General features: G+C 39.4%; 2 protein-coding genes across 2 annotated transcripts in view; one reads left to right on the forward strand and one right to left on the reverse strand.

Moving 5' to 3' along the window:
• The window catches only part of LOC121529979 (homeobox protein 5-like), a 30,237-nt gene extending 5,568 nt beyond the window's left edge, over positions 1-24,669 (forward strand). Inside the window, exons 2-3 of the mRNA XM_041818152.1 lie at positions 1,107-2,697; positions 24,370-24,669. Coding sequence (XP_041674086.1) covers positions 1,141-2,697; positions 24,370-24,669 — 1,857 coding nt within the window. The 5' untranslated portion in view covers positions 1,107-1,140. The remainder of the gene's footprint in view (positions 1-1,106; positions 2,698-24,369) is intronic.
• LOC108114332 (protein snakeskin) lies at positions 3,579-4,777 on the reverse strand. Its single transcript, XM_017225256.2, has 4 exons — positions 4,668-4,777; positions 4,516-4,598; positions 4,103-4,299; positions 3,579-4,040 (listed from the first exon to the last, which is right to left on the reverse strand). The coding sequence occupies exons 2-4, from the start codon at positions 4,564-4,566 to the stop codon at positions 3,800-3,802; spliced, it is 489 nt and encodes a 162-aa protein (XP_017080745.1). The 5' UTR covers positions 4,567-4,598; positions 4,668-4,777; the 3' UTR covers positions 3,579-3,799.
• Positions 24,670-24,730: the final 61 nt, after the last annotated feature.

Consider the following 24,730-nt stretch of genomic DNA (forward strand, 5'->3'; position numbering starts at 1 on the left):
GTATTGATTCGTGTCGAGAGCGAAGTCGTCAGTCGTTTGATCGAGTATAACTGGAGTGAAAGTTTCACTTGGGCGGTATCCACTGTACAGCAGATAATGGCTCCCCCAGCACTAACAGATACTAACCCATACAATCGCTTGATATATGCCAGTACTTTTGCTTTTTCGCTGTATTGGGTCGCGTTTATCAATGTAACGATTCGCCGTCGCCATCCTTTGGCGATGATAAATTGACAGAATGCACTTGTCCAGAGTTTTCGTTACGAACTCCGCCGTTTCTCAGATACTGCTGAGGTCACTGTCACTTAGAATGGGGAAAATGTCAGATTCGATTGATCGCAGACAAGTTTTATGAGCTGAAAGACTGCGTGAAGTGATGCTGAAAGTAAAAGTGAACTTAAAGTGATGATAATTTTAAAAGGGTTTTGCAGTTAAGGGCATAAAATATAAGATTTTAGTGTCGGAGCTTGTAAGAATTTAAGAAAATTATTGATAATAATAAAATATAAAAACCTTAAGACTTACACTATAGTATCTAGCTTCTCTAATAAACGAGACTCTTGAAAACGACACACATTCCTAAAAACACATTACACATTCCATAAACACTCGCAAGATAAAATCTTGCAACATTAGCTAGGTCTTCTCATCTTTATACTCTTCAGAAGTACAAGTCTGGTACTAAAAGATAATGACACAGATAAAATCTAGATTGTGACTAGTCATTTAACATTACATTTTTTAGGAATTACATTTATATTTTATATAACTTGGAAATGTAGGAAAACTCTATCTGAAGAGGGTGAATCCCAGTAGATGAAATCTAGAATACCCCCTTGAACCTTGAATTCACTGCAAAGAATTATTCTTTCTGTTTATTTTCTTTTTTTTATTCTTGATTTTCACACACTCAAACCCACTTCTCATATACAAACCATAAGTTGATTGATTTCGCCATTCGAAAATAACCAAAGTAGTGAGTTTTAGGGTTGCTGATAGGAGAGAGAGAGAGAGTCGAATCGCAATAAACGCTGACCGAATGCGAATTACCCGACACTTAATCAGTTTATTAACGCCCGTTTCCACACGCTTTCTGTATTTTCCAGGGGTTCCAAGGGTTTGAAGTCCGTTGGCTTCGGAATGTATTCCAACAAGGAGACAAAGAGTGTGCCAAAGGCCCAGAAAAAGACTACGAAAGTTAACAAGAAGCATCAGCAGCAGCAGCAGCAAACTCAAAAGCAGTCACCGTTGGCCAATGGCAATAAAGTTAAGTCACCAGCAAATGCCAAGAATAGCCAACAAAATAACAACAACAACAATAATCAAACCAACAATAACAACAACACTACAGTGCCGAATAATAATAGTAAAAGTAATACATTGCCAGTAAATACGACGCAGAAATTCCGGGAGCATTACCACGCTGAGAAGAAGAACCAGAGCCTTAAGATGGGAGCCACCACGTTGCCCGGCTACGATAGTGTCCCCAAAATGGAGCGATCTAATAGCTTTTCGTTGCGCACCAAATTCAATAAACTGATTAATCACCTGACTGGCAGCAAGGAGAATCTATCGAAGACCGATAACGATGGAGATTCCAGTCGATTACCATTCACATTCACCCGCAGTCGATCGATGATTCAAATGAGGCGACCCAATCGCCGGAGTTTCATAGAACCCCAGTTGGAGCAACTGTCCGAGGAGACAGAGAAATCGGGAGATCTCACCTCGCCGGCTTCACCGCGTAAGACTTCCATTGCCGACTCGCCAGTATTCCTGCGTAGAAGTGAACTAACCGGATCGGTGAGGACACCAACACGTCGTCAATCCGCCCAGCCCTTCACATCGACTCCGTTGGAGGAAGTGCAGCCGCAGGCTCAACGCAAAGGCTCTCTGCTGTCGCTGAATCAAACGGAACCCATTAATAATCCCCAGCTGAATTTCCAAAAGAGACGATCCAACACCCTGATAGCTTCATTTAAGAGCACCTTCAGTGGGCTAACCGGCAGTAGCGGTGGAGCCGAGAAGAAGGAGAAGATGAATCCCAAGTGGAGTGCCTCGTTGCAGTCCCTGCAGGCCATCGACAATATGGTTAGCTATGCCAATATGTCCTTCATCGACTACGACAAGTTCAATGGTTATGAGAAGCAGCTGGAACGACAGCAATCGTTGATGAGTTTAGCGGAACAGCCTGTGCCCACTGCCACCCAACTACCACTTCCTCCTTCTGCCTTGGCCCACTCCCATTCACCGTCGCCTCTGGGTGAAACTTCTCGCAACTCCGTCCACCTGGGCTCATCCCTGGATGAGTCGGTCAGGACGGTGGTTATGCGCAGAAAGAGGAGTAAGACTTCCCTGGAGGGCAGAAGCAAGACCTCCTTGAATGGCAGGAGCAGCATGGCCAGCTTGAACAGTGCCTACAATTTGGATACGGATTACGAACACAATTTGGACCGCGTACATAATGTCTATCGAGAAAGTTTGGACTCGCGAACTTTGGAACTACTAAATCTGCGCTCACGGAACTCCTTCATCCAAGATCAGGCGGTGCTGTTCGATGCACTGAATCTGGAGGATGGCTCAGTGTCGCGTCGGTGTGCCTTTTGTTCGAAACGAGTTTGCAGGAGTGGCAGCATGCGGCAGCAGCAGCAGCGGGAAAGGGATGCAGTGGACGGGCGAGGGAATCCAATAAAACAGGTGAGTCCAAGTCCAAGGATTTTCTTATTCTTTGAGCTAAAAAAGTTTGATAAACTGAATTGAATTTTCTAAGAAGTAATATCAGAATTTTGAGTTCACTCTGACGTAGTACAGATGACACATCATTACATGACTTTCTGGCTATAACTCACCGATAAGAATATATAGCTTTAGTTGGAACAATCAATGCTTTCAATTTACTCCGGAAGTTGCCAGTGCAAAGGGCTTCATCTTAAAGCGTCATCGATTTCCCTGAACAGCTCATTAAGTTTACTTTTCTTATCAATGGAAAATGTGTAAAAAAAAATATGAAAATTCTGCGTAGGTTGTTGATAAACGACTAGTATAGTTATATGCAGATATTTTTCAATGTTAATCAGAGTTTCAGCAATCAAGTTCTTGAAAACAAACTATTTTTATAGATCGTCAAGGTTGAGAACTACTTAACATAAAGTAAGGAAATCTAGAAATATGTCAGTTCTAGTTTGAGTAGATTTAGTTAAGTTTAAAGCGAAATATTTTCATTTTCTATAAAAGAAACTCTAACTTTGTATTAAAGTGGTTAGTTTTTCTTAATTCAAAAATTCAATTTACAAGCCTCTTAATACCACAAATGCTTTCGAAAGCAAACTGGAAACTAATTCGTAATTCATTTACGAAATAATTAATCTTAAATCTGCGACTTTATAATTAAAACTGAAACAAAATAGCAAGCAAATAACATGCTCATATAGCACATTTTCCCAGAACAGCAAAAAGTCTATTAAAAATAATCTTCTAAGTATTCCAATCAATCATTAACTATCTGATTGTTGTTGCTTTTCAAATGAAATCCCACCACAATCCATTTCCCAAATGCACAAAAAATGGTATCCATGGCATGGTCTTAACTATTTGTATTTGCCAAATTAGAAACGTGAATCGTTATTGGAAATATAAAATAGTTAATAATATAGCGACAAATGACCCTTACGAACGTAGTTTGATTGCGGATAAAAACTAATTTGCACTTAAAGCGATCTAAGTATAAAGACAGAAATGTAGATGTGTGTTATTTTAAAAGACGATTGCGATTGTTTTCCCCATGTTGGCTTTACAGCATTTACTGCGTGTAGTCGGTGTCGCCCTTGGAATAGTGTATGCAGGCCAAGACAGTATCCAGCAGGTACAGTGCGCCCTCGATGACGCACAGCGATCCCATGGCAATGCCCACTTGACGTTCCGAGTTTACATACAAGAATCCCTCGTCGGACATGTAACCCTTCCAGTAATGGAGAGCAACTCCGCCCACAGCGATCCACATGATGCAGCCAACAACGTTCATGATGGTGTCGCAGAGTTCACTGAAAGAAATAGGAAAGAAGTTAGATTTCTTGATTTTCCAATAAATGCCACATTAACTTACCCCTTATGCTTGGTGGTACCGAAGGCAAAGGCAATGGTATGGCATCCAGTGTAAATCAAAAATCCAACCATAACGCCCGAGGCCACAATTTCCGCATCGGCGCTCTTCTCCTCATTCAAATTCCAAGTTCCGCCAATGCCCAAGAATTCGCCGCCATCGCCCCAACGGTACAAGAAGATGATCACCAAGTTGATGATCTACAAGAAGGAAATAAGGATGCAGGAGAACAATGAGGTCACTTGTTAAGGCGAATGAATCACTTTTTGGCCACGCCTCGGTGTACAACGCGGCGTATGAGTAACATTGCTAATACACCAGGACTGATAAAACGCGCGCTTATCAGCCAAGTTATTGCGACTACCCAGGCTATTGCTCAATTTGTATATGGGGGAGAAAAAAACCCAAAAACTTACCAGCTTGAGAGCCTTGATGAATATAGAACCAACTGTCTCCACGGATACCATTTCGCGCTAGTTTTGTTTTGTTATTCGTTTAGCTGAAAATTCAGGGAAACTCTTTAGTTTTTAACACTTTTTCAATGACTTCTTAATCAAGAGGCACTCACAATCTTTTGGTGTAATTTTCACGCGGCAACTACAAAACAAAGTGATTCGTGTTCGTATCGTTGTCGTTCGTCGACTAAACTGAAAATCTCACTGAAAGGCAACCTGTTGCGCTCGTTCAGTTCGTATTGTCGCCAAGAATTTGTAGCTTTTGCAATCTAAGCATACACGGTCAGCGATAAGATAAGACCACAGTACGATAACAGGTGCTATTCGAAATGGGTTACTAATTTGTTGGCGGTTCCCAATGGGGAGGTTAAAAAAACAACAAACTTAACTCAGATGCGCATGCGCCAGCCCCACCCGCGTATCTTATCGCCTGTCGTTATCGCGACTCTGTTGCCTTACATCGCGATATCAGGTGCTCTGTTTTTTAGCTGGTTCCCAGCAGCAGCAGCAGCAGCGGAGGTGGAATTATTAAACATTATTCATGGCGGCCACAAAGCCACAAAAGTGGAAAACAAAGCCCTGAGGGCTTTCAGAGACCGGAAGCAGCACTTGTTCTTGCGTCATCAATGGACTTTCAAAATACTTTCCCAGTGAGCCATTGGTTTGGTATTCCCTGATAATGATAGCCCCATAATTAATGCATCCCTTATGGGAACCTTGAAAATCCACTGACCTTGCCACCATTCTGATGATCGATAGCCCACTTTGATTACATTAATTCTCGCTACTGATTGAAGTGCCTTACGCACACACACTCAGTCACCAAGTCGCTGGAACTAATCTGCATTTCAATTAACTCAACCCTAGCACAATAATCATAGCTTTGTGAGTAGTCATGTTTGAGATTTCGAATCAGATGGAACAGCACAATGCAAAGTGATAGTGGCAATTGGCGGGCATTAAACAGCATCTGCGGTTGGGTGTCCTATATATTAAAAGATATATATATTTTTTGCAATATGAAAGTGGAAAGTAATTGGGAGTTTTGAGCTAAGGATAGATTTTCTGTATAAACTATTTAAAAAGATTTTAAAGAAAGTTGAAACTTCTAATTCTTGAAGCCACCAAAAGTAGTAAAAATAGTTAAAAAATATTCATAAATTTATTTATTAAGCTCGTGGGAAAATTTACTGCACATTTGGCAACTCATGCACTCTGTTTTATATTTATAAGCACCATTAAATTTTACATATATAAATCATAAGTTCAAAACATGAAACACCAAACATGACATCACACCTCGTCAAGAGGTTTTTTTTATGACCTGCCATTGAGTAGCAAGTATATACACACAGATTCATGAGGTACTATATATAAACGAGTGTAATTTACTCACTGCGAGATGATATTGGGTTTCGGATGCTGGGTCACCGGAAAATTATGAAATATTACTTTAGTTTTGGGTTAAGAAGTATTCCAGTATTTTCAGTTTCTTCTTCCAATGTGTTAATTCTGTTAAATGTTTATGGTTTTTAAAGTCATAAACAATCATTACTAAATTAAAAGGTTTTTCAAAGAAAAACATTTGAAGGTTATATATTATTAGGTTCTAGATTTGCAAGTTGATTCAAATTAACGATCTTAAATGTTTACTTTTTATAGTTTACATTCAGTTTTTATGGGATTTATTTCGGCAGAATACTTTTTTGTTATTTTATTTTCCTTTAAAGAATCCCCCCAAACTCAACAATTTCCTTGTGTTTTATTAACTAATAAAATGTTTAAAAGGAAAACGAAAAATTGCTTATATGCAAGAGTCTACTGTATAATCCAGATATAGCATTGTCTTGCATTTAAAATGCAAATTGTCTGTTGCCTGAATGAGCTAAGGAATTTCTTTCCAAATCAAGGCCATAGGTTGCAGTGTTCTTTCTTTAGGTTTCTCCACTTTCAAGCCCCCTTCCGATTGTTCCGAATTCTTCATTGTATCCCCATGGAGTCCCCCAATAAGTGACTTTAAATTTGGACTTGTCTCCTCTGTGTTTGTGGTCGATGAATCATAGAAAGAGAGAGAGAGACAAAAATCAGCGTCAGAACAACAAAAACCGGCATGCAACGGCTACAAATACAGATGCAGTTCTTGCCTTGGAGCTCCCTCTCTACACTTATTTATTAAATTTATTTATTGGAGAGTGAAAAATGAAGAGAGTCAGCTCCATAACTATCAGCTTTTGTGTGCCATCAGAACAGGCGTCAAACTATTAAACGTGATAAGTTATGAATATGTCAAGAATGCAAACTGCTCGTTTTAAGAATTCAGTTTTCAATTCCTTCGTTAATATATGAAAAATGCATATTGCTTTAATAGCAATGCTTCATAATATTTTTATGTAACTTCCAGAACTTAATCCTTTTTTAAACTTAGCTACAAACTAGCCAACTGCACATCAAGGTTCTAACCGCGTGTTACAGCTTTCAGCATTTCAGAGCTTCCCTTAACATTACAGCAATGTAAAATGTATATAAAGGGAGAGCATATAACAGTCACTTACGAACACATCTGTAATATACTTTTGATTTTTTGCACACCTTTTGAGGAGCACTTACCTGCCATATTTGGACTTCCTGGCGTCAATGAGGTGTGACAGCGATTTGGTAATGAGATTTCAGCTCGCTTTCTGTGGGCGGTATTAAATTAATTGGCAGACATTGGCAAAGTGACTCAGAAATATGCACAACGAGCACATGTGGCAAAGAGCTTTTCGATTTTGTTTTGATTACCAATTTGATATTGTCTCCTCTTCTTCTTAGTCTTTTGCCGGCTGAGTTGTTGCTATTTATGAATGAAAGTTCCGTTTGTTTACTTTTGCGCTTTAGAGTGTGCGCACAAAGCTCTCTCTTTTAGAAAGAGAGCTAGTAAAAGTGAGAGTAAGAGCAAAGAGAAATTCTTATCATTCGAGTTTGAAAACACACACAATCGCATTTGAAAAAAGTTTTCGCCAATCTAGAAATTGCGGTAAACTTATGTGCTGAACAAATGAAAACTTTAAGAGATTTATAAGTTATTAAGAACTCGATTTTCAATTAATTTAAAATGTGTTGCTGAACAAACAGAATCTCAAACTCCCAATGTTTACATTCAACTTTGAAATTGTCGAAAATAAAAAATGTTTGGCAAGCATTTTTATGACATTTGCCCAACGCTTGTATTCATATTCATAGATTTATAGGCATAACAGCGCACAGCAGAGGTTAGAATAATAGTATCGAAGTTCTAGGATTCTAAGAAGTTGTCATGTCTCTCATGAAAAATAATGTATTTAAAAATTATTTTTAACATATCTTCAAAATTAAAATCATTTAATGTAATTTAATTATTTTTAATGTACTTTTTAAGCTTCTTCCTCTGAAGATAAATATTCGATCTGGAAATAGTAAGCATTGTAAAATTTAACATGTCAGATAGGTCATTTTAAGATATTTATCTTTGGTCCTATTATGTCATCCCCAACTGTATCAGTACAGTCATAGACCTATTTGTGGAACTGGGTATACTATATACAGGCGCCTTGTTTAACCAGACCGAAGGCCGAACCCCATCTTCGTGTCGTTATCCTTATCAGGCGAGTTTCTCCGCTGCCTTCGTTGTCCTTTAAACGAGTGGCTGGCGTCGCCTTCGCCTCAGTTCGTCGGCAGCCGTCCCACAGTGCGGATGACCCAAAAATCAAATCGCGGAACACGGACCGCCGACCTTTGACATCAGTTTTGCTCGCGCTCGCGATTTTTGCCGCGCTGTCACCGCGATTTTAAACGCTTTCAAACCGTTTTTTCTGTGTTGTTGCTGTTTTTATCAAAAGGAAATAAAAAAAAAGAAAGAAAAAAAAACAGAAGTAAATAAAATCAGAGTAAACAAGGAAAGCAAGAGTTACATGACTGAGTAAAGTAGAGCCTCCTCGTTCAATAACAAATCAATTGAAAAATGTATACCCGCCCTGCAGGATGCAGCCACGGTAAACAAGAGCTCGTCGTACATATGATTGTTTGTTTGCAAACATCGGATTCGTTACCAGACCGATTTTGCATACAGTGCGTTTCGCAACTAAAGTGACACTGTGGTGACCACGAAATTTGCATACATAAGACTGGATGAATAATCCCGAAAAGCGAGCATAATGAGCTGCTTAGCATAAAAAATGCGAGACTTTAACTCGTTTTAAATTGTGGCTTAGTTGGTTAGTATAATTTGTTAGCTTAATGTATTTAAGGCACTTTTAGTTAGTTAGTTTATAGTTTTAGTTTTTAGTTCTGCTCTTAAGAATATGTCCTTATACCCATCAAAGACACTGTCAAATATCCATAGTAGATGTGCCACTTATCCTTGTTTGAAGTCATTTGACAATTGTCCTTGATTCCGACGTCTGCTTTGATGACTTTAAAAGGTCATTAGTTAGATATGAAGTGGGCAAAATCTTTGAAAGTTTACAAAGCTTAAATAGTATTCACTTTTCATAGCAACAATGCATTGGTTTTGTTTACATTTCCACACGGAAATGGGTTATCTTTCCACAGAATAACCTGCATTCTATGTTAATGGCCAACAGAAGAGTGGCGGTGGAAATATGGCCATAAAAATTCAATGAAATCATTTATTTCAATGGCTTCCATTATTAATGAATGTTATGGCCTGTCGTTGACTCTGTTACAGTTAAACAGTAGAACCATTTAGCAAATGTGCTATTTATAAGCATATGGTAATGAAATCATTTTTACAAGGTTTGTTTTTTTGTTTTTAAGAGACTATAAATATATGATAAAAAGTGAAGTGATGTGGTAAAAGTCTGTACATTTATTTATACTATTATGTATTTATAACAATCTTAGTTATGAAAGTAAACGAGACACTTTAACAACTGCTGTAAAATAATAATCATTTCTAAGTAGAAGGGTTTTCTTTTCAGACGAGTTTTCCCCCCAATTGAGTTCTCCCCCTAGCTCCCCCTACTTATCAGAATTTAAAATCTTAAATTATTCCCTTACTTTGTAAAGTATTAAATTGTCGCTCCCCATGATATCTCCTTCGAGCTGTGGATTAATGTTTGCCTCTCACGGGGAATTGCTGGTGACATTTATTTCTCGGCGACAGAGATTTGTAAATTTGTAATGCTTAACATACTTTCGGGCATAAAAAGTACTAGATAAATGTAATCATGGCAGAGCGTTTTCTTTTATTGGAAACACAAAAGCGAGTGGGCGGCTCTTACCTTCTGACTCTTGCTCCATTTTCAGACATTTTTTTGGCCCTCTTCGGTGCCTTCAAATATGCATAAACTAATTTTGGCTTATGCAACATACTTTTGGCCCAGGCCCACGGCATCCATCGATGCTGCTGCTCCTGCTCCACTGCTCTTGCTCTTCCATTCCTCTCCTGCTGTAATATTCATTACCTAGCCAGCCCATATGTGCCGTTCCCCGTACGCCGCTGAAACATTTAAATGCTAATAAATTTCGTTTATGAGCGAGAGTCGTGCCGGACAGCCGTGCACGGGAGAAACTTAGTTAGGCCACTTAGTTAGTTAGTATAATTAGGGTGTAATATTGAGTATTTTCTATAAAGGTTGGAACTGAATGTTTTATAATATTTGCTAGTATATCCTTTTGTTTTTTTTTTAACATATTTTGTCCTGAAATCTGCTAGTTTTTTGTATCGAAAAGGATGACTTCTCCACTAGTTCCTCCTTTTAGATATTAAGTACCAAATACCAGAAAAAATAGATTTTTTTTCCAGTGCAGCAACTGGGACAAGTCTCCAATGACGTCCGTGCTAGGCACTCGTGACGTCCGGGCACCGAAAAAAAAAGGTGCAAAGTCAGGTGGGAATGGGAGAAAACTGAGATCCTGGCCAAGGAATCCTCCGCGTTGCTCGACAAGGAAGAAGTGGCCACGGAAATGATTTATGGCTGCCAGCTCTTGCCAGCTAAGGCTGCAAGCCAATTCCATTCCTTGGTTTGTTTGGTCATCCGCCGCCGAAGCCGCCAGTTGGCCGGATGTGGGAGCCAACACAAATAGCTTCAAGATTTGTCGAATGCGTCGGCTGCTGAATATTCGTTGTAATGTATGTGTGTATAGAGTGTGTGTGAGTGTGTGTGTGTACATGGAGCGTCATAAACTCAATTTTAATGTGAAAATTATTGCCGCATACTTTTGGGTTCTTGTTGGGGAATTTTTCATAAACAAAACATAACAGGAATTTTGTGGAAACAGGAATAGGGGAATTCCTAGCTATTCTGACACACATGTGACACCTTTAAATCTATGGGTTTTTATGGATATAACAGGGATAATGGTACTTCTTTATAAAATGCTGATTCTTTTTGTTGAGTTTTTGTTTTTGTTACGGCGTTATAAATATCATGACAAAAATTACCTACAACCAACTTATATCATTAATTTAACGTTCTTTATTCATTTCTTGAAATTTTGCTTCTTTCTTTTCAGGTAATTAAAATTTCTTCCTCTTGCAATGAAGCTTTAAAATGCCCACAAGTTTTCTAATGTAAGTTTAAGACCTTGACAAATTATCTGCTTATTTTGGGGTGGGGCGAATTTTCCTCCCTAAGATAACAGAGAAAACTCAATGCAAAGTTTGCAACGGAAACTACAGACGCCTTTGAACATTTTCTTTTGACCAGGGGGAAAATTATGGCTTTTTCCTTCTCTTTTTTCTTCTTTTTTTTTCTTGGCCAGCAAAATAAATATTCAAAGTTCAGGGTCTTGCAGAACTTTAATGAATGCACCCACATTTTGGGAAATTTGAGAAAACACTTTTGACTCTGACCATTGGCTTTGGGGAAATATGAAATGAAATGGAATTTTAAATTAATATCTCATAACCAAGCTTAATTAGGTTAAATAAATGTTCTTCCGATGGGAAACTTAACTTTAAGTTACATTTCTTAGTTACTTAGTTACTCAGGAAATGCCTTTAAACACTGTTTTAAAGTTGCCACCTCCCTTTCCTAGCTGAATTCTACTTCAAACAGATCCGATTAAGTTCTTGAACAAACACCATTCGTTTTTATTTTGGCCCTGTTATCTTGGACATTTTTATCTCCTGCAAAGTCTTTCAATTTTCACGTACGCGGCCACCTGAAGTTTCCTTCTTTCGGTGCTAAAACGAACTTAAATTTAACATGCCAACCCAAGTTTATGAGCTTCGATTGAAGAGACTGAAGAGAATTTAGAGGAGAAATTTCAGCGGCAATAAATTGGCTAAAATGCGGCAAACATGAATTCTGGCAGCTTCTATGCTGCAACATAAAAATATATTTCCAATAAAACCAATCGAATTTAAGAGAGAAAGAGAAACTTGTTTTGAGAAATTGCTCAAAGCGGAAAATGTATTTTCCTTAACCGATTTAAGAAAGAAATCGAACTTTTCCCTAACTGCCAATCTAAGATAAAAAGAGCTGCTGAATTCCTTCATTTGTCATTAACTTAGCCGAGCAGCCATGCCTAGATACGACTTTTACTTTGTGACCTTCACTTACTATTGATTTAAGAAAGGGCGGGAACTAAATCCCTAAGTCCTTCCCGCTCTCAACAGGGGGCCCTTCTGCTGTGGTCCCAAAGCCATTACAGAGCTATTCCTTGAATTAATCTCACGAAGAGTGCCACTGGCCCAGCGTGCCACATCCTTCTCGCTGGGACTACAAACAAGACAACGACAGGTGGGCGGTGAAAAGGTGGCCAAGTGGCTGCCCAAGAAAAACCAATTTGGTATTATCTGAACTACAGTAAATCAAAGTCAGTGCAATTAGCGCCAAGGTAGAAGTCCATTTGAAAGTAATTCAAACCGAAAACAAATCCACAAAACGAACCGCACGAATCCCGCACAGCCGGATCCAGACCCAGAATGGGAATGTCATGAAAGAAAGCGGATGGGAACCACAAGCTAACAACACGGGTGAAAACCGAACGCTTTTCCGGATGCAATGGCAACAAAAAAAAAAAAAACATGGGACAATGACAAGTGGAAAACTCTTGGCTGGTTAAATTACAAACCAGCACCAGGATGGATTTCTACGGTGATTCTGATTGCTCACTTTTATTCAGTGGAAAAAACCAGAAAATGCCATTCACTTTCAGGCGAACTTCTTTTAATGGGACTTTATATTTTTTTTAGAGCCAAAAGGTTTCAGGAAAAGTTATTAAAAGTTGTTTTTAATGTTTTTCGAGACAATTTTTCGGGGTTAAAAAATTCAAGCTTAAAAAAGTCTCCATCATTTTGTTAACACAGAACAATTCCCAAATTGGACAAATGTAAATCAAAAATTATGCAAATGAGGGGAAATCAATGAAGGTAATAGACTTTTGTGGAAAGTCAATCAGTTATTGGGCCCGTGAAAAAGCGGACTCATTCAATTATGAACGACTGCTTATTGGAAGTCATTCAGTTCATTCGCACATTTCATTTGTCTTTGGTTTTCTTCTTTGTTTTTTTTTTGTGGGGGGTTCTTCTCGCATTTGGGGAAAACTCAACGATTATCTTCCATTTATAATGGCGGCTTCGGCTGGAAGTGAAATCTAGTTTTAATCAATATAAATCAGCCGGTCCTCGATGGGCGCGTCAGGGGCATAGAGAGGATTTCGTGTTCGCTAATGCGAAGTGATTTATGCACTATTGGTAGGTGGCCGTCACTGGCACACCACTCTCCTACTACCTACTTTCCACCGCCTACCACTCTTTAGTAATTACTGCCGGTCCGGTTTGGTATGGTTGGATACACTCGGAAAAAAGTTAGGAAAATCAGTTGGTTTGGTGAACTAAAAAAAGGAAATGTTTGAATTGATAGTTTCAAATTTACTCTTAAAAAATTTTGAATTTTTTCTTTTATTAAAATAAGTTATTAATTTCTTAAATTCCCTATCAATTTAGGGAATATTTTCTCTCAGTCATTTGATGTTTTCGGTGCGGTCCGGTCTGTTGGTTCTCATTTGATTTGTCCTGGGCGCAGCGGACATGCGATGGCTCTCACTCCGCCTTTCGAGAACTGCGCGCCAGGTGAGAGGGTGCGGCCCTGAGTGGTCTGAACAGAATTGACGGGACCGGACTGGACTGAACTGGACAATGGTCACCTGATTGTGCAGTGTCGTCTGCCGTGGTGCATAGTTGGCGGCGGATTGTGGATTTTCAAGAGCCCATATCGATTGGGAGACTACTGTCCATGACTGGATAAATCCGAAAAATTAATTAAATTTTATAAATTGCGAAACAGCATTAGTTAGTCGTTTATATATAGGAATGCAGTTAGCTGTGAAATAGAAATGAATATAGCTGAGGAATTTTTTATGCTTTCTTCCTTCATTAAACGGAGAAAATCTCCCTTTATAAATTTCAGCAGTCGAAGAGAAAATGGAAAATAATTGAATATTAAATGCTTGCTTATTAATTTCATAAACTTAGCAAACTTTTTTTCGAAACCTTTGAAAAATCTTTAAAGTTTAAGAAAAATTGGTTTGTCTAATTTATCGGATTTAAAGAATTTTTTCAACGAAAACGAAAATCTTCAAAGAAAGTTTTATGGAAAAAAACTTGGCAAGTTAAAAGCAAAGTTAAAAGAATTAAGGCTGTCATGGCAGACATGTAGAAGTACCCTCCTTATCGTTCGATATTTCATTTTCGAAATGGCCTATAAATTACGCACCCTCAATTAGCCTTTTGAAAAACCCCGAAACCGACGATAATGTCCGAGTTGGGGTGGTGACGTTCTGCGGCATTATCTTTAACCCCCAGCCCCACTCTGCCCTCACTGTCGTCAACTGCGACGTCAAAAGTTATAGGCTAATTAGCATGATGTGGATCAACAAGCGGGTAATAGCATCAAGAATTTAATATTCCCGGTCGAGTGCAAAAAAGCGGATGCGAAGTCTGAAATGCCGCTGAGCATGATGTCGTTGAAATTTCCCCTTTTTTCTACTCTGGTCTCTCTGGTGTTTTTCGCAGATTGAATGTTAAAGTTCCGCCGACGACATGCTAGAAGGAACTGCGACACCCACTTTGTTGCCAATTGGGGTCAGTGGAGGCACATGGCAGGCACTTTTCTAGGGGGCCTCATCCAGGTCATCACTCGCAAAAAAAGATAAGAGTGTCACTGAGGTCTTTGATGTGTTTATCAATTTTAAGTTAAAGTGCTTAAAGTTAAGTATTTTTCAGTCTCAATACAAGAATATTTACAAAAGTCAGTAGAACTATATCCCATATTTATCACAGTGTATTCTGTATGTGCCAAAGGGCACTTCTTGTTTATCAAATTTATTTAGCAAATGGACTTCAAGCACTTTTGCCTCGCTTTGTTCTGGGCACTGGACGACGACACCTAGATAGCTTTGGATGAAAATGTTGCTTTAGAACGGAAACTGAGTTTGAGTGGCATTTCGGGTCCCATTGCCACATAGCCACATCTCTATCTTCACCATCGGCATTGCCATTGCCAGATTGCTACGCTGCCACGCTGCCACAGTGCCACTCAGACAATAAAGGATAACCGCAAATGTCCTGTGAAGCGGAGCGTGCCCGAATGAGCCAAGCATGCGTCATTTTCCGCTCGCTTAATGAAACGTCGCCAACCAGCCATACGCGCGAAGATGCTGGGCCAATGATTCCGTAAAATACCGAGAAAATCCAGTAGGAATGTTAAACTATTTGCCTTAGAGCTATGAGCAGACGCACTATATACACTAGGGAATGTAGAATGACAGTCCTTAAAAAGAACATTTAACCCAATGACTAAATACCTCTCAGTTTATGGGGCAGTAGGTGGAATTCCTTAGCCCTGATTTGTCCCCTACCACTAAGTTGAATGCCCTGGTGATAGTTAGAGTTTTCTCATAGTGTGCTATCACTAGCATATCCCTGAATGTTGTGCGTATGGGACGACGCCTCCTCTTTTGATCCTTTCTGAGCCATTCTCGGATTGTTGTAAATAATTGCCGGCACTTGAGGATCGTCCTTGCCCTGCTTAGGCCCAAAATGCCATCAGGGAGGGCATTATCGCCTGTTATAGTGTGTGTGTGTGTGTGTTGCAATAGTTTTGTGGTCCTCGTTGAAACGGAAAGGGAAACCAAATCAGGCTGACAAAGCCTTTCGAAGGCAACAAAATATGGCATAATGAAATCGAATGTAAAAAATGCTGGCGAATGGAAAACGCTCGTAAACGCTATTTACCCCTGAATAATAATATTTCCAAGTGTCATTACCGAGTTTCCATTTGGTCAAGACTATATAACTATAGAGACCCTTTCTACCATACATGCCCATGAAGGAGTGGTATTTTCAAGGATAACCCCATGGGGGTCCCTTTGTTATCTGTTAATTACCTTATTCCACTGGGGGGACAATTGTCTGCCATAGATTGGGCTCAGCAAAACACTTGACTGAAGCCCTCGAAAATATTAACTGTAGAATAGTCATTAAAAGTTTCCAAATGTCTTTCAAGTACAACCCGAAAAGGGCCGAAACTCAAATACAAGGCTATGTGTGTGTGTGTTTCCTGTACTTTCTACACACACTCGTCTCACAAAGGCCGATGGTAATAGCCTGCTCCTACCCCTCAGTGTCAGCATATTTGTCAGCATAATTGTAAGCGCTTAATCAACGTAACGTGAAGTGCGTCACTCGAGGTTCATCGAACAGAAACTACCAACTCATAATTTGATAAAGTTTCTTACTTATCGGCCCATCGGATGTCAAATTGCCTGAGACCATTCCATTGATCGGCTGTTACTTTAATCAGAATCACTTTGCCGCCCTACTTACGGTCTCCTTTCCGGAATGTATTTCATCCTTTGATTGCAATTAGTGGGAGAGATCGTTGACAACTGCCTTATCAGTTTCTGGCCTGCTCATAAATGTCCGTCATAGGAGCCAGCTTCTGGACTTTACTATAAAAGCTTCATGTAATTGGAAAATAAAGTAACATATTTCAGGTTCCAAATAAGAGGTTTAACTGCATTAATAACTTAATCCAAAATCTTAAAAATAGTATATATAAAATGTAAAGCCATTTTTGAATCTAAAACCCTTTCTCTCAGTGTGTCCTCATACACAGATGTTAACAGGTGTGCACGGGTCATGCATATGTATTTTCTAAGAGAGGTGTGGCTGAAATTTGCCATTATCTAATTGTCTGCAGCGTGTCACAATGGCAGCAGTGTATCAGGAAGGCTAGAACAAGGTGGCAAAAGATGGCTATGACCGAATTGCACCACCTAGGAATGGTTGATGGTGGTTCATGGGGTTAGAGCATTGGGCTTGTGTGCAGTATGCCAGTGGCAGAGTGTGCGGTGGGCGCGGTTGGCGGGAAGGCCCGCTTCTCCTTAAATTGGCAAACAAAGGAAACTTTTCGTCGAAGGACGACGAGTCACACGAGCAGTATGTGAGCAATGTCTCGACTGAATTGAGGGTTTGGAATGTTGCGTTCCGGGGCTGCAATACCTACGTAATTTTATTACAATAATAACGCCAGGCGTGTGAAGGCGTAACGCGAAAGAGTCACTTACAATCGAAAGAAATACAGCGATCAGTTATTGTGCCTGGCCACAAAAAAGGCAACAACGGTGAGGGAGAATGAGGGGAATGCATGACGAGTTCTAATGATGCCACATCCTGTGTGCTGATTCCGAGGTTGCAAAATGGAGAAAATTTGGACTCCTGGAAACCAGAAATTTCATATTAGTGCGAAACAGCTTGCCGAGTATTTAATGACAATGATCGCAGAAGTTGCTAAAGGACTGCTGCCCCAACCAGTTGACCACAATCGATGTGTAAAAATCAGTGCGACTGTGCTTGTATGCCAGAGACCTCTTTAAACTATCTCTACTTCTTGACTTTGCCTTCTAGAGAAGAACTTTCTAGCAAAAAAAAAGTTTGGAAATACTATTTAAGCCAGCTTCAATGAACAGTAAACAAAGTGGCTGGCTTTTTTTTCGCGAGATTACTGCATTGAGTTCGTAAACTTGTTAGCTCTAACTTTACAAAAATGCTCAAACTAGACACATTCCTGTTAAAAAAATAGATAATGCTTTCCACCCAAATCTGGTTTTGATTTGTAGGTTTTTCTTAAATTAAAAGTAATATTTTCTGACTGATTGGCAAATTTTCACTGAGGCCCAATCGTTATACATCAATCAACGAACTGCTTGTCTTCTTAAACGACCTTTTTAATGATTTTTAATAAACTTCGCCTTTCCAACTTTATTTCTGCTTAAAAAAAGGACAAATCACTATGAACATTTTTCCAGTTCGGTCAACTGTAATATCCTTACATTTTGCATACACACAAACCACAGCTCGTGTTTTTTGAACCACCAATAATACCCATTAGAAGTTTTTGGTTCCAATAAATCCATAGAAGTGAAATGTCACTCAAAGGTGAGCTTTTATCTAGAAGGCTAGAACTGCCATAGCAAATACCTAACAATAGAGCTCCAGGAGCCTCTTAGGGCAGCTCCATTGAACTTGATTTTCCATTTGTACGAGTGTGATTTGGATTTTCTCTTCTGGAAAAGTTCAACCCTTTAGGAGAACCTTAACATGACGAGTCGTTCCTAGTTGCGAATTACAAATGTGTGCTGAAATCATTTACTTGTGTGGGCCAGTTGGCGAAACTTTGTAGTTCGCACATGGTCTAGTCTCAACCAGCTGTCCCTACTTTTCCCTTCCCATCTTTTTTGGGGAGGTGGGGGAGAGGACATTTTCTGGCTGTCATGGCCCAATAACTAGATGTGCTCCTAAGCTGAGCCGGTTGAGCTAGGAACTGTCACATGCCATGTGTGTACCTGTCAGACAATGTGGAATCCAGCTCGCCCAGTCTCGGACATAGCTATTACCGACTGACTCCACTCCACCCCTGGCCTGCAGCAAAATTTGGGTTTGTCAAACTCTAACCTTTACCGTCGAGCCCGACTTTTTTTTTGAAGGTGTAGCATTTTATTTTGATCGTTTTCTATTTTCTTTTATATATCCTCTGACTATGCTGACAGGTACAGATAAAAAAGGTTGTATTTCATTTCGATAGGATTCTGATATGAGTCATTTACTTACTTTTTACTTTTCCGAGAATATAAATTGTGAATATTTTTCGGATTTTTTTTTAAATCTATAAATTACTTTAAATCCTCTTTTAGTAAAATCTTTATTATAAAGTTCCAGCCACACCACTCACTGCTCTGCAATTTAGTCTAGTTTTAGTAACACAAAAACACATAACTAGAGAGCTAAAAGAGGGTTCGATTCATAGCAATTGGTAGGTTACCATTGATGTATCTGTTTGGATCGTTTGACTTCAATGACATCGAGATCCGGACGGCAAGTCGAAGGTACATATTAAAGCTCTCCATTGAATGAAAAACTCGCTCCTAAATTGAAACATTTTACATCTGCCGTCTGTACGACGTCGTTGTCTTCTAAGCGTTACGTCATTTGTATTTAAGGTTAATGAGCGAAACATTTTTATGTTTGCAGTCAGCTAGTCTTAGTGGGCGTTCTGTATATATGGTGGTGGTAATGTAGTGTAGTTCGTGGTGGTGGCTGCCTGGTCCGGGTGCGTGTGGTGTGTCCTGGCAAGTTGCGTGCTCCACTGACACAAGAGCGAAAGACATCGAGCAGCAACAGCAACAAAGTCCCGTACACTGCACACGTATCCTTCGAAAATTTGTGTTGATTTGCTTTGGCAACAATGTATATTAGTCAAAGAACTGCAACACATTCTTCGGGGTACATAACAGCCCTACGTGTCTATGTAATAAAAGCGTAATGAACTTCCACTCGGCACAGGTGGGTTGGTGCATATATACAGCTCTGGTCAGATGTATAGTGGGCCAGTTATAAAAACATGTTTGGCTAAAATAGGGTGGCGCCAACGAAGTCCTACAAAGAGCTAGCAGATCGATAATACTTTAACCTTCTTCCGAATACAAAATCTAAACTAACTTAGATATGGATTTACGATTACCATTGTAATATTTTCACCCCAAATGTAAAAGCGTGAGCAGGATGTTTCTGTTTGTAAATTACTGCACTGACCTTCTGCTAGGATGAATTGGTTACGTCTCACGTTTGCCACATATTTCAACGTTTACAGATTCAAATAGACTTTGTAGTTTATCTCCTATGCAATCTGCAAACAAAAATAATAATTTTGTAGTTGAAAGTGAAATGAGTTTACAGCACTAATTTGTAAAACTAAAAACAAAACCTTTAAGAGAGAACGACTACTTTATATACAAAAGCATAAAGTAGAGAATTCCGTACTTATCAAAAACTTTGTTTACGGTAATAAATTTACAGCATGTTGGCATGGGAACAATCATTGTAAATAAACTGTATCTGACAGCTATAAAACAATGTTGGCAAAATGTTTAAAGGGAAATATCAATGAAATCACTTCATTTTGTACAAATAACGATGACCACGAAAACAAATTTTGCTTATAATCTTCCCTTATAATATCCACCGGCAACTGACTTACCCACTAGAGCGTGCTTCCATTGAATATCTATTGTTCTCTGTAAGTCCGTGTACTATCCTTGCGTGCCGTGGTTGTCCTGTGCTTTATGGCCGTAAACCTGTTTGTCTGAAAACCACGCATCGTGCATACACTGGAAAGTATCCAAGTTTTGAGCTGTGTTGACGGCAATGAAGGCTGCCGTGGTTAATACATAGTTCATTCTATCTGGGATCCTCTGTCCTGGGTGTCCAGATTCCGGGACTCGACCCAACCAACCGTCCTTGTTGGCTTACTGCCAAACGCTACAATCAAAATGGCATGCGGTGGGTTGAACGATCGAGAACGGCAGATGCTGTCGTCAGCTATTTAGCAGCTGGAAATTCGCTTGTCTATGGCGGTTCTTCAACTGACACAGCGATTGCTGGACGCAGGATGCGTAACACGCTGAATAATTGTGGGTTATGGTGGAATATTTGGCAGTGTCCTTGAAAGATACCACATATTCTATTATGAAAGAAGTAAACTTAAATCAAAGCTTGAAACTTGGTACGAAAACCTTATCCGCAAAGTATCAAATTAACTCCAAAGACAAAACCATTCTTAATATTCGATCCATTTATTTCCTGTGGAATATATAAAGACTTCACAGCAATTCAACTGGTTGGACTGAGAACATAGAACATGCAACGGAGATTTAAATCGATTTGTGGAAGGCACAACTGGAGTCTGTGGTAGCTTGTTTATAGCTCTGCAAATATCTGATCTGTTTTGCTGGATTTGTGGATGGACCTCTCCTGACTGCTCACAGCAACTGTTCCTGGGTCATTTCACGTTCTCAGTCGGTGTCGGTGTCGGGAAGGTGTAGGGGTGTGTTTCATACAATGGCCCCCGCAATGGGGTTGGGGCTGCTCGAGTGCATAGGTCCATTCAATGGTGGGGAATTTGTCTGACAGAAAGGCCCATTGTGGTAGCCACACACGTTATATGCTGGAAATATTTCTCATAAGACTTCCCATTCCTAATATTCAATCAAACGTAATCATACAAAATTGAAGTAATTTTAAATTGGTATGTACCATGAAAGGTTTTTTCTGAATTTTGGTAAAAGCATTGTCGGCCATTTTGGCTATTTAAATATTTTCACTAAAAACCAAAGCAAAGTTACTATTTCGTTTCTACATCAGAGCAAAATATATTTCATTTTGAAAGTTGCACCTAGCTTTCCATTAGCTTAAATAGAATGACATACTTTTACAATAATTTTGCTTTAGGCTAAAACATAAATTACTAAAACATAAATTTTCTTCGAATTTGAACATGATTATTAAATGGAAATTGCTATTATTAATCTGTTTCTATGGGAATTAAAAAGGAATTATTTATTGCATTTATCCAATATTTGCAATTTTAGTAAATGATAAATGAAACTGCTTTTTTCAAAGATGAAGAAATATTTTAGAAAGTAAAATAGGAATATTTTAACTCATTTATTTTTTCTATTAGATTTTAAACATTTTGTAGACCTTGACCTCAACTCAAATTCCTCCTAGTGTGTGCTCTATAAACTCCTTAAAACCTTTATTGCCTAACTTCAACTTGCTGCCAGATTGACCCTTGAACTATTAATGTTTACAAGGTCATAGGCAAAGCGCAGTGCCAAAATCAACAAAAAAAACCCACCTGGCAAGAAGCAAAAAACCCACAAAACCCGGACACATTAAGGGACCATTCAATCACAAACGATTATCTCCGGCCCTATCAAACATCTGTACATCGTCCGTCCTCACATCTGCTGATCCAACTGACCAGAAGTCGATGCGAACTGCCACAAATGAGCGGCGTTTGTTTGCGGTCGTCTCGGACGCATCTCGATCGGCCAGGCGGGAAAGGTCCTGAGAATTCTGGACCTGTTTAGGACATTCGGTCATTTCTATGCCTGCGGTGGATCCATCTTTGCTCTATAGTGCCCGCACTTCCATTGGTGTGTGCACTTGACTGGATTTATCGACAGTGGGCCAGGCGGCACAGCTTTGCTGGCTGTTAGAGAGAAGAGAGAGAGAGGAAGAGTAGACCACAAGCTATTTCAGGTACCTAATCGCATACTGCCAAAAACAATTCGCTCTCGACCAGCCCCATTGCCCCAAAAACAAAGACCAAACAGCCAAAAACGTATCCGGAAAACTGCACACCACAACAAAAGAGCGAAACTGCCTGGCAAATTAGCAACAAGAACTGCCGCATTGGCATCATTGAAATTGTTGGCTTTTTTTTTTTTTGTTTTGTGCCTTTGGCGTTCTTTGTAGTTTTGACTTTATCGAAAAGCCTTGCTTTTTTTCTTGACGTTTCGAATTTTCACATTTAGTATACCGCTACTCGTGGAAAAAGGAGCATGATAGTACTCTAGGATATCTTACAACAGTTTCAGGAAGAATTTTTAATCAAAAGAGAGTGCTTAAGGAAGTGTTATTAAACTCATTTGATATTGGTCGATCGATGCAGAAACGACTAAGAGGCTGACTTTCACTTATAATAGTTATAAATCATCTAAAAGTATGCAACAGAATTTGTTAAATAAGACCAGCAAACCGGGTATCCTGAGTTCAAGCGCACGAATGTATCGCAGTTGCCAGATTTTTTGTTTAGTATTCCCTGCGCCTTTTGCTTGCGCCTGCCTGTCATCAGACGCCTCTCCTTTTTCCCCCCCATTCCAGCGTCCCAATCAGACTTGCCACGCCCCCTCTGCCATTGTTCGAGGGACATCTAGAACTATAAATCAACAAATTTGACCAGCAGAATGTGCAAAGTGGTAAACAAAAAGCGACTTCGGAAGCAGTTGCAAGCCAAGGACAAAGGAAGAAGAGTGGCCTGTGGTTGCACTGGGGGATCCGAGGACTCTCTCTCTCTCTAGTCTCTCCTGTCAGAATCCTGCCATCTGGACGTCTCTTTAGAGGAGATGTCTGTTGATGCCAATGCTGTGTTGCCCCTCCCCCTGCCCCTGCTGACGATGGCCATTATTGGTGGTAATCAAGCGTGATTAATTGAATTGAGTTGAATTTTTTTTGCATAACATTCTCTGTGTGGGCCACATAGGACGTTGTTATGGGTTTGTAGGAAATGGGTTTTCGGTTTGTGTTCGATGAGAAAGTGTGAGGGAACTTGGCTCTCGACCATTGCACACTACACTTCAGCACCTTACTAATGCAATGGCTTAAATAAGTGTTTTTAGGTAGTCTTTTGGACTTATTACACGTGGATTGCAATTTACATATTCACATTTTCAGCCTAATAGGTAGGCAAATTAAAGCAATTAAGCAAGCACTCAGGAATTAATTTTTAGTATTAACAAAGGGAATGTTCCCACTGAAAGCGTAATTATTCTTAACGACAAGCATATGGATTTGAAATTACAATGCAAAGGCCATTAAACTTCAAACGATTACGCGATCAAAGGCATTGTGAAAATATTTAAGGATGCTAATTTATGGGTTTTGGATGCAAATATGTGTGGGTGTGCTACGGCAAATTGAATAAAAACTGCATTTAAGTATCAATTTTATTAAATTTTTAAAAGGGAAATTTCAAAACGATTTAACTGGAGATTTTTCAAATCAACTTATTACATTTTTTAATAACTCTCTGAGATATCTTCCAGTACCTCAATTTCCTTGTTTACCACATTAAATTCTTCTTATTTTTTTGTGGTTCTTGGCTGGTAAATTTAAGCGTTATTATCCTCCCTAGCCGTGCTGGGATTCTATAAAAATTGCGGCGGCAGGTGCCTGAATTGCCGTTGCTATTTGTACCTCCCGTCCCGTAAAATGAGTAATCTGACTACGGCGGTGTACGCCAGACCAAATAACCCGTAATTGTGTTGTGGTTTCTCCGGGCCTTCGTGTTTTACTCTTGTTGACTTTATATTTACTCCAAAAGAACACGATATGGGGCTAAGGAATCAAACTGCCGACAGGGTCTAGGATAACCTTTTATTTAGTATATTTAGATTTGATCTAAGTAGGAACTTTATGAGTTATTCTTTAAATATATTATTGGGAATATTATTTTTAAAGTAAACCTTTAAGCGCTTAATAATCCTTCAACAAACCCGATTTTTTTAAAACAAACTTCAACTGAATTACCAACTTTTGGTTGTAAAGTTTTTATTTGATTTACAAAGTTTAGAATCGAATAATTTGATTGGTAGTTCGCCTTTTTGGCCATGATGATGAAATGTGACAAACCTTTTATAGGCTAAATATAGAAGTAACGACTCATCACTAACCTCTCACCTGTATTCTCTGTCTCTTTCAAGGTAACGACTCGAATCCAGATGATATATTGCATCGATGCCTCTCGTGCAGGCGCATTAAGTTCGCTTATTGCCGGCAATAAACTCATTTACGTACTCGACCCGAGCACGTTGCTCCTTGTGGCAGGACCCATCTCAATTGCTAGGGAACGAAAAGGGGAACGGGAACTGAGGGGATGTGCGGCGTCCTCGTACTCGTCAGGTACAGAAACAGAAACAGAAACAGAAACAGAAACAGAAACAGATACGGATACGGTTACTGTGCCCAAGTACTTTACGCGAGTGTTTAGGTGTGTGGGCTGAGCAAACCAAGCAAGAAGCAAACAAACAACAAAAGAAAGAAACAAACAAACAAACAAAACCA

The sequence above is a fragment of the Drosophila eugracilis genome, unplaced genomic scaffold (assembly GCF_018153835.1).
Source record: "Drosophila eugracilis isolate 14026-0451.02 unplaced genomic scaffold, ASM1815383v1 contig_2154, whole genome shotgun sequence".
Classification (NCBI taxonomy): domain Eukaryota; kingdom Metazoa; phylum Arthropoda; class Insecta; order Diptera; family Drosophilidae; genus Drosophila; species Drosophila eugracilis.

Excerpts from the sequence above, each read along its gene's own strand:
- LOC108114332 (XM_017225256.2), bottom strand. The coding sequence starts at position 4,566 with ATGGTATCCGTGGAGACAGTTGGTTCTATATTCATCAAGGCTCTCAAG. Across the intron at positions 4,300-4,515 it reads TCATCAAGGCTCTCAAGCTG|ATCATCAACTTGGTGATCAT; the intron begins GTAAGTTTTTGG and ends TCCTTCTTGTAG. Across the intron at positions 4,041-4,102 it reads GGTACCACCAAGCATAAGGG|TGAACTCTGCGACACCATCA; the intron begins GTAAGTTAATGT and ends TATTTCTTTCAG.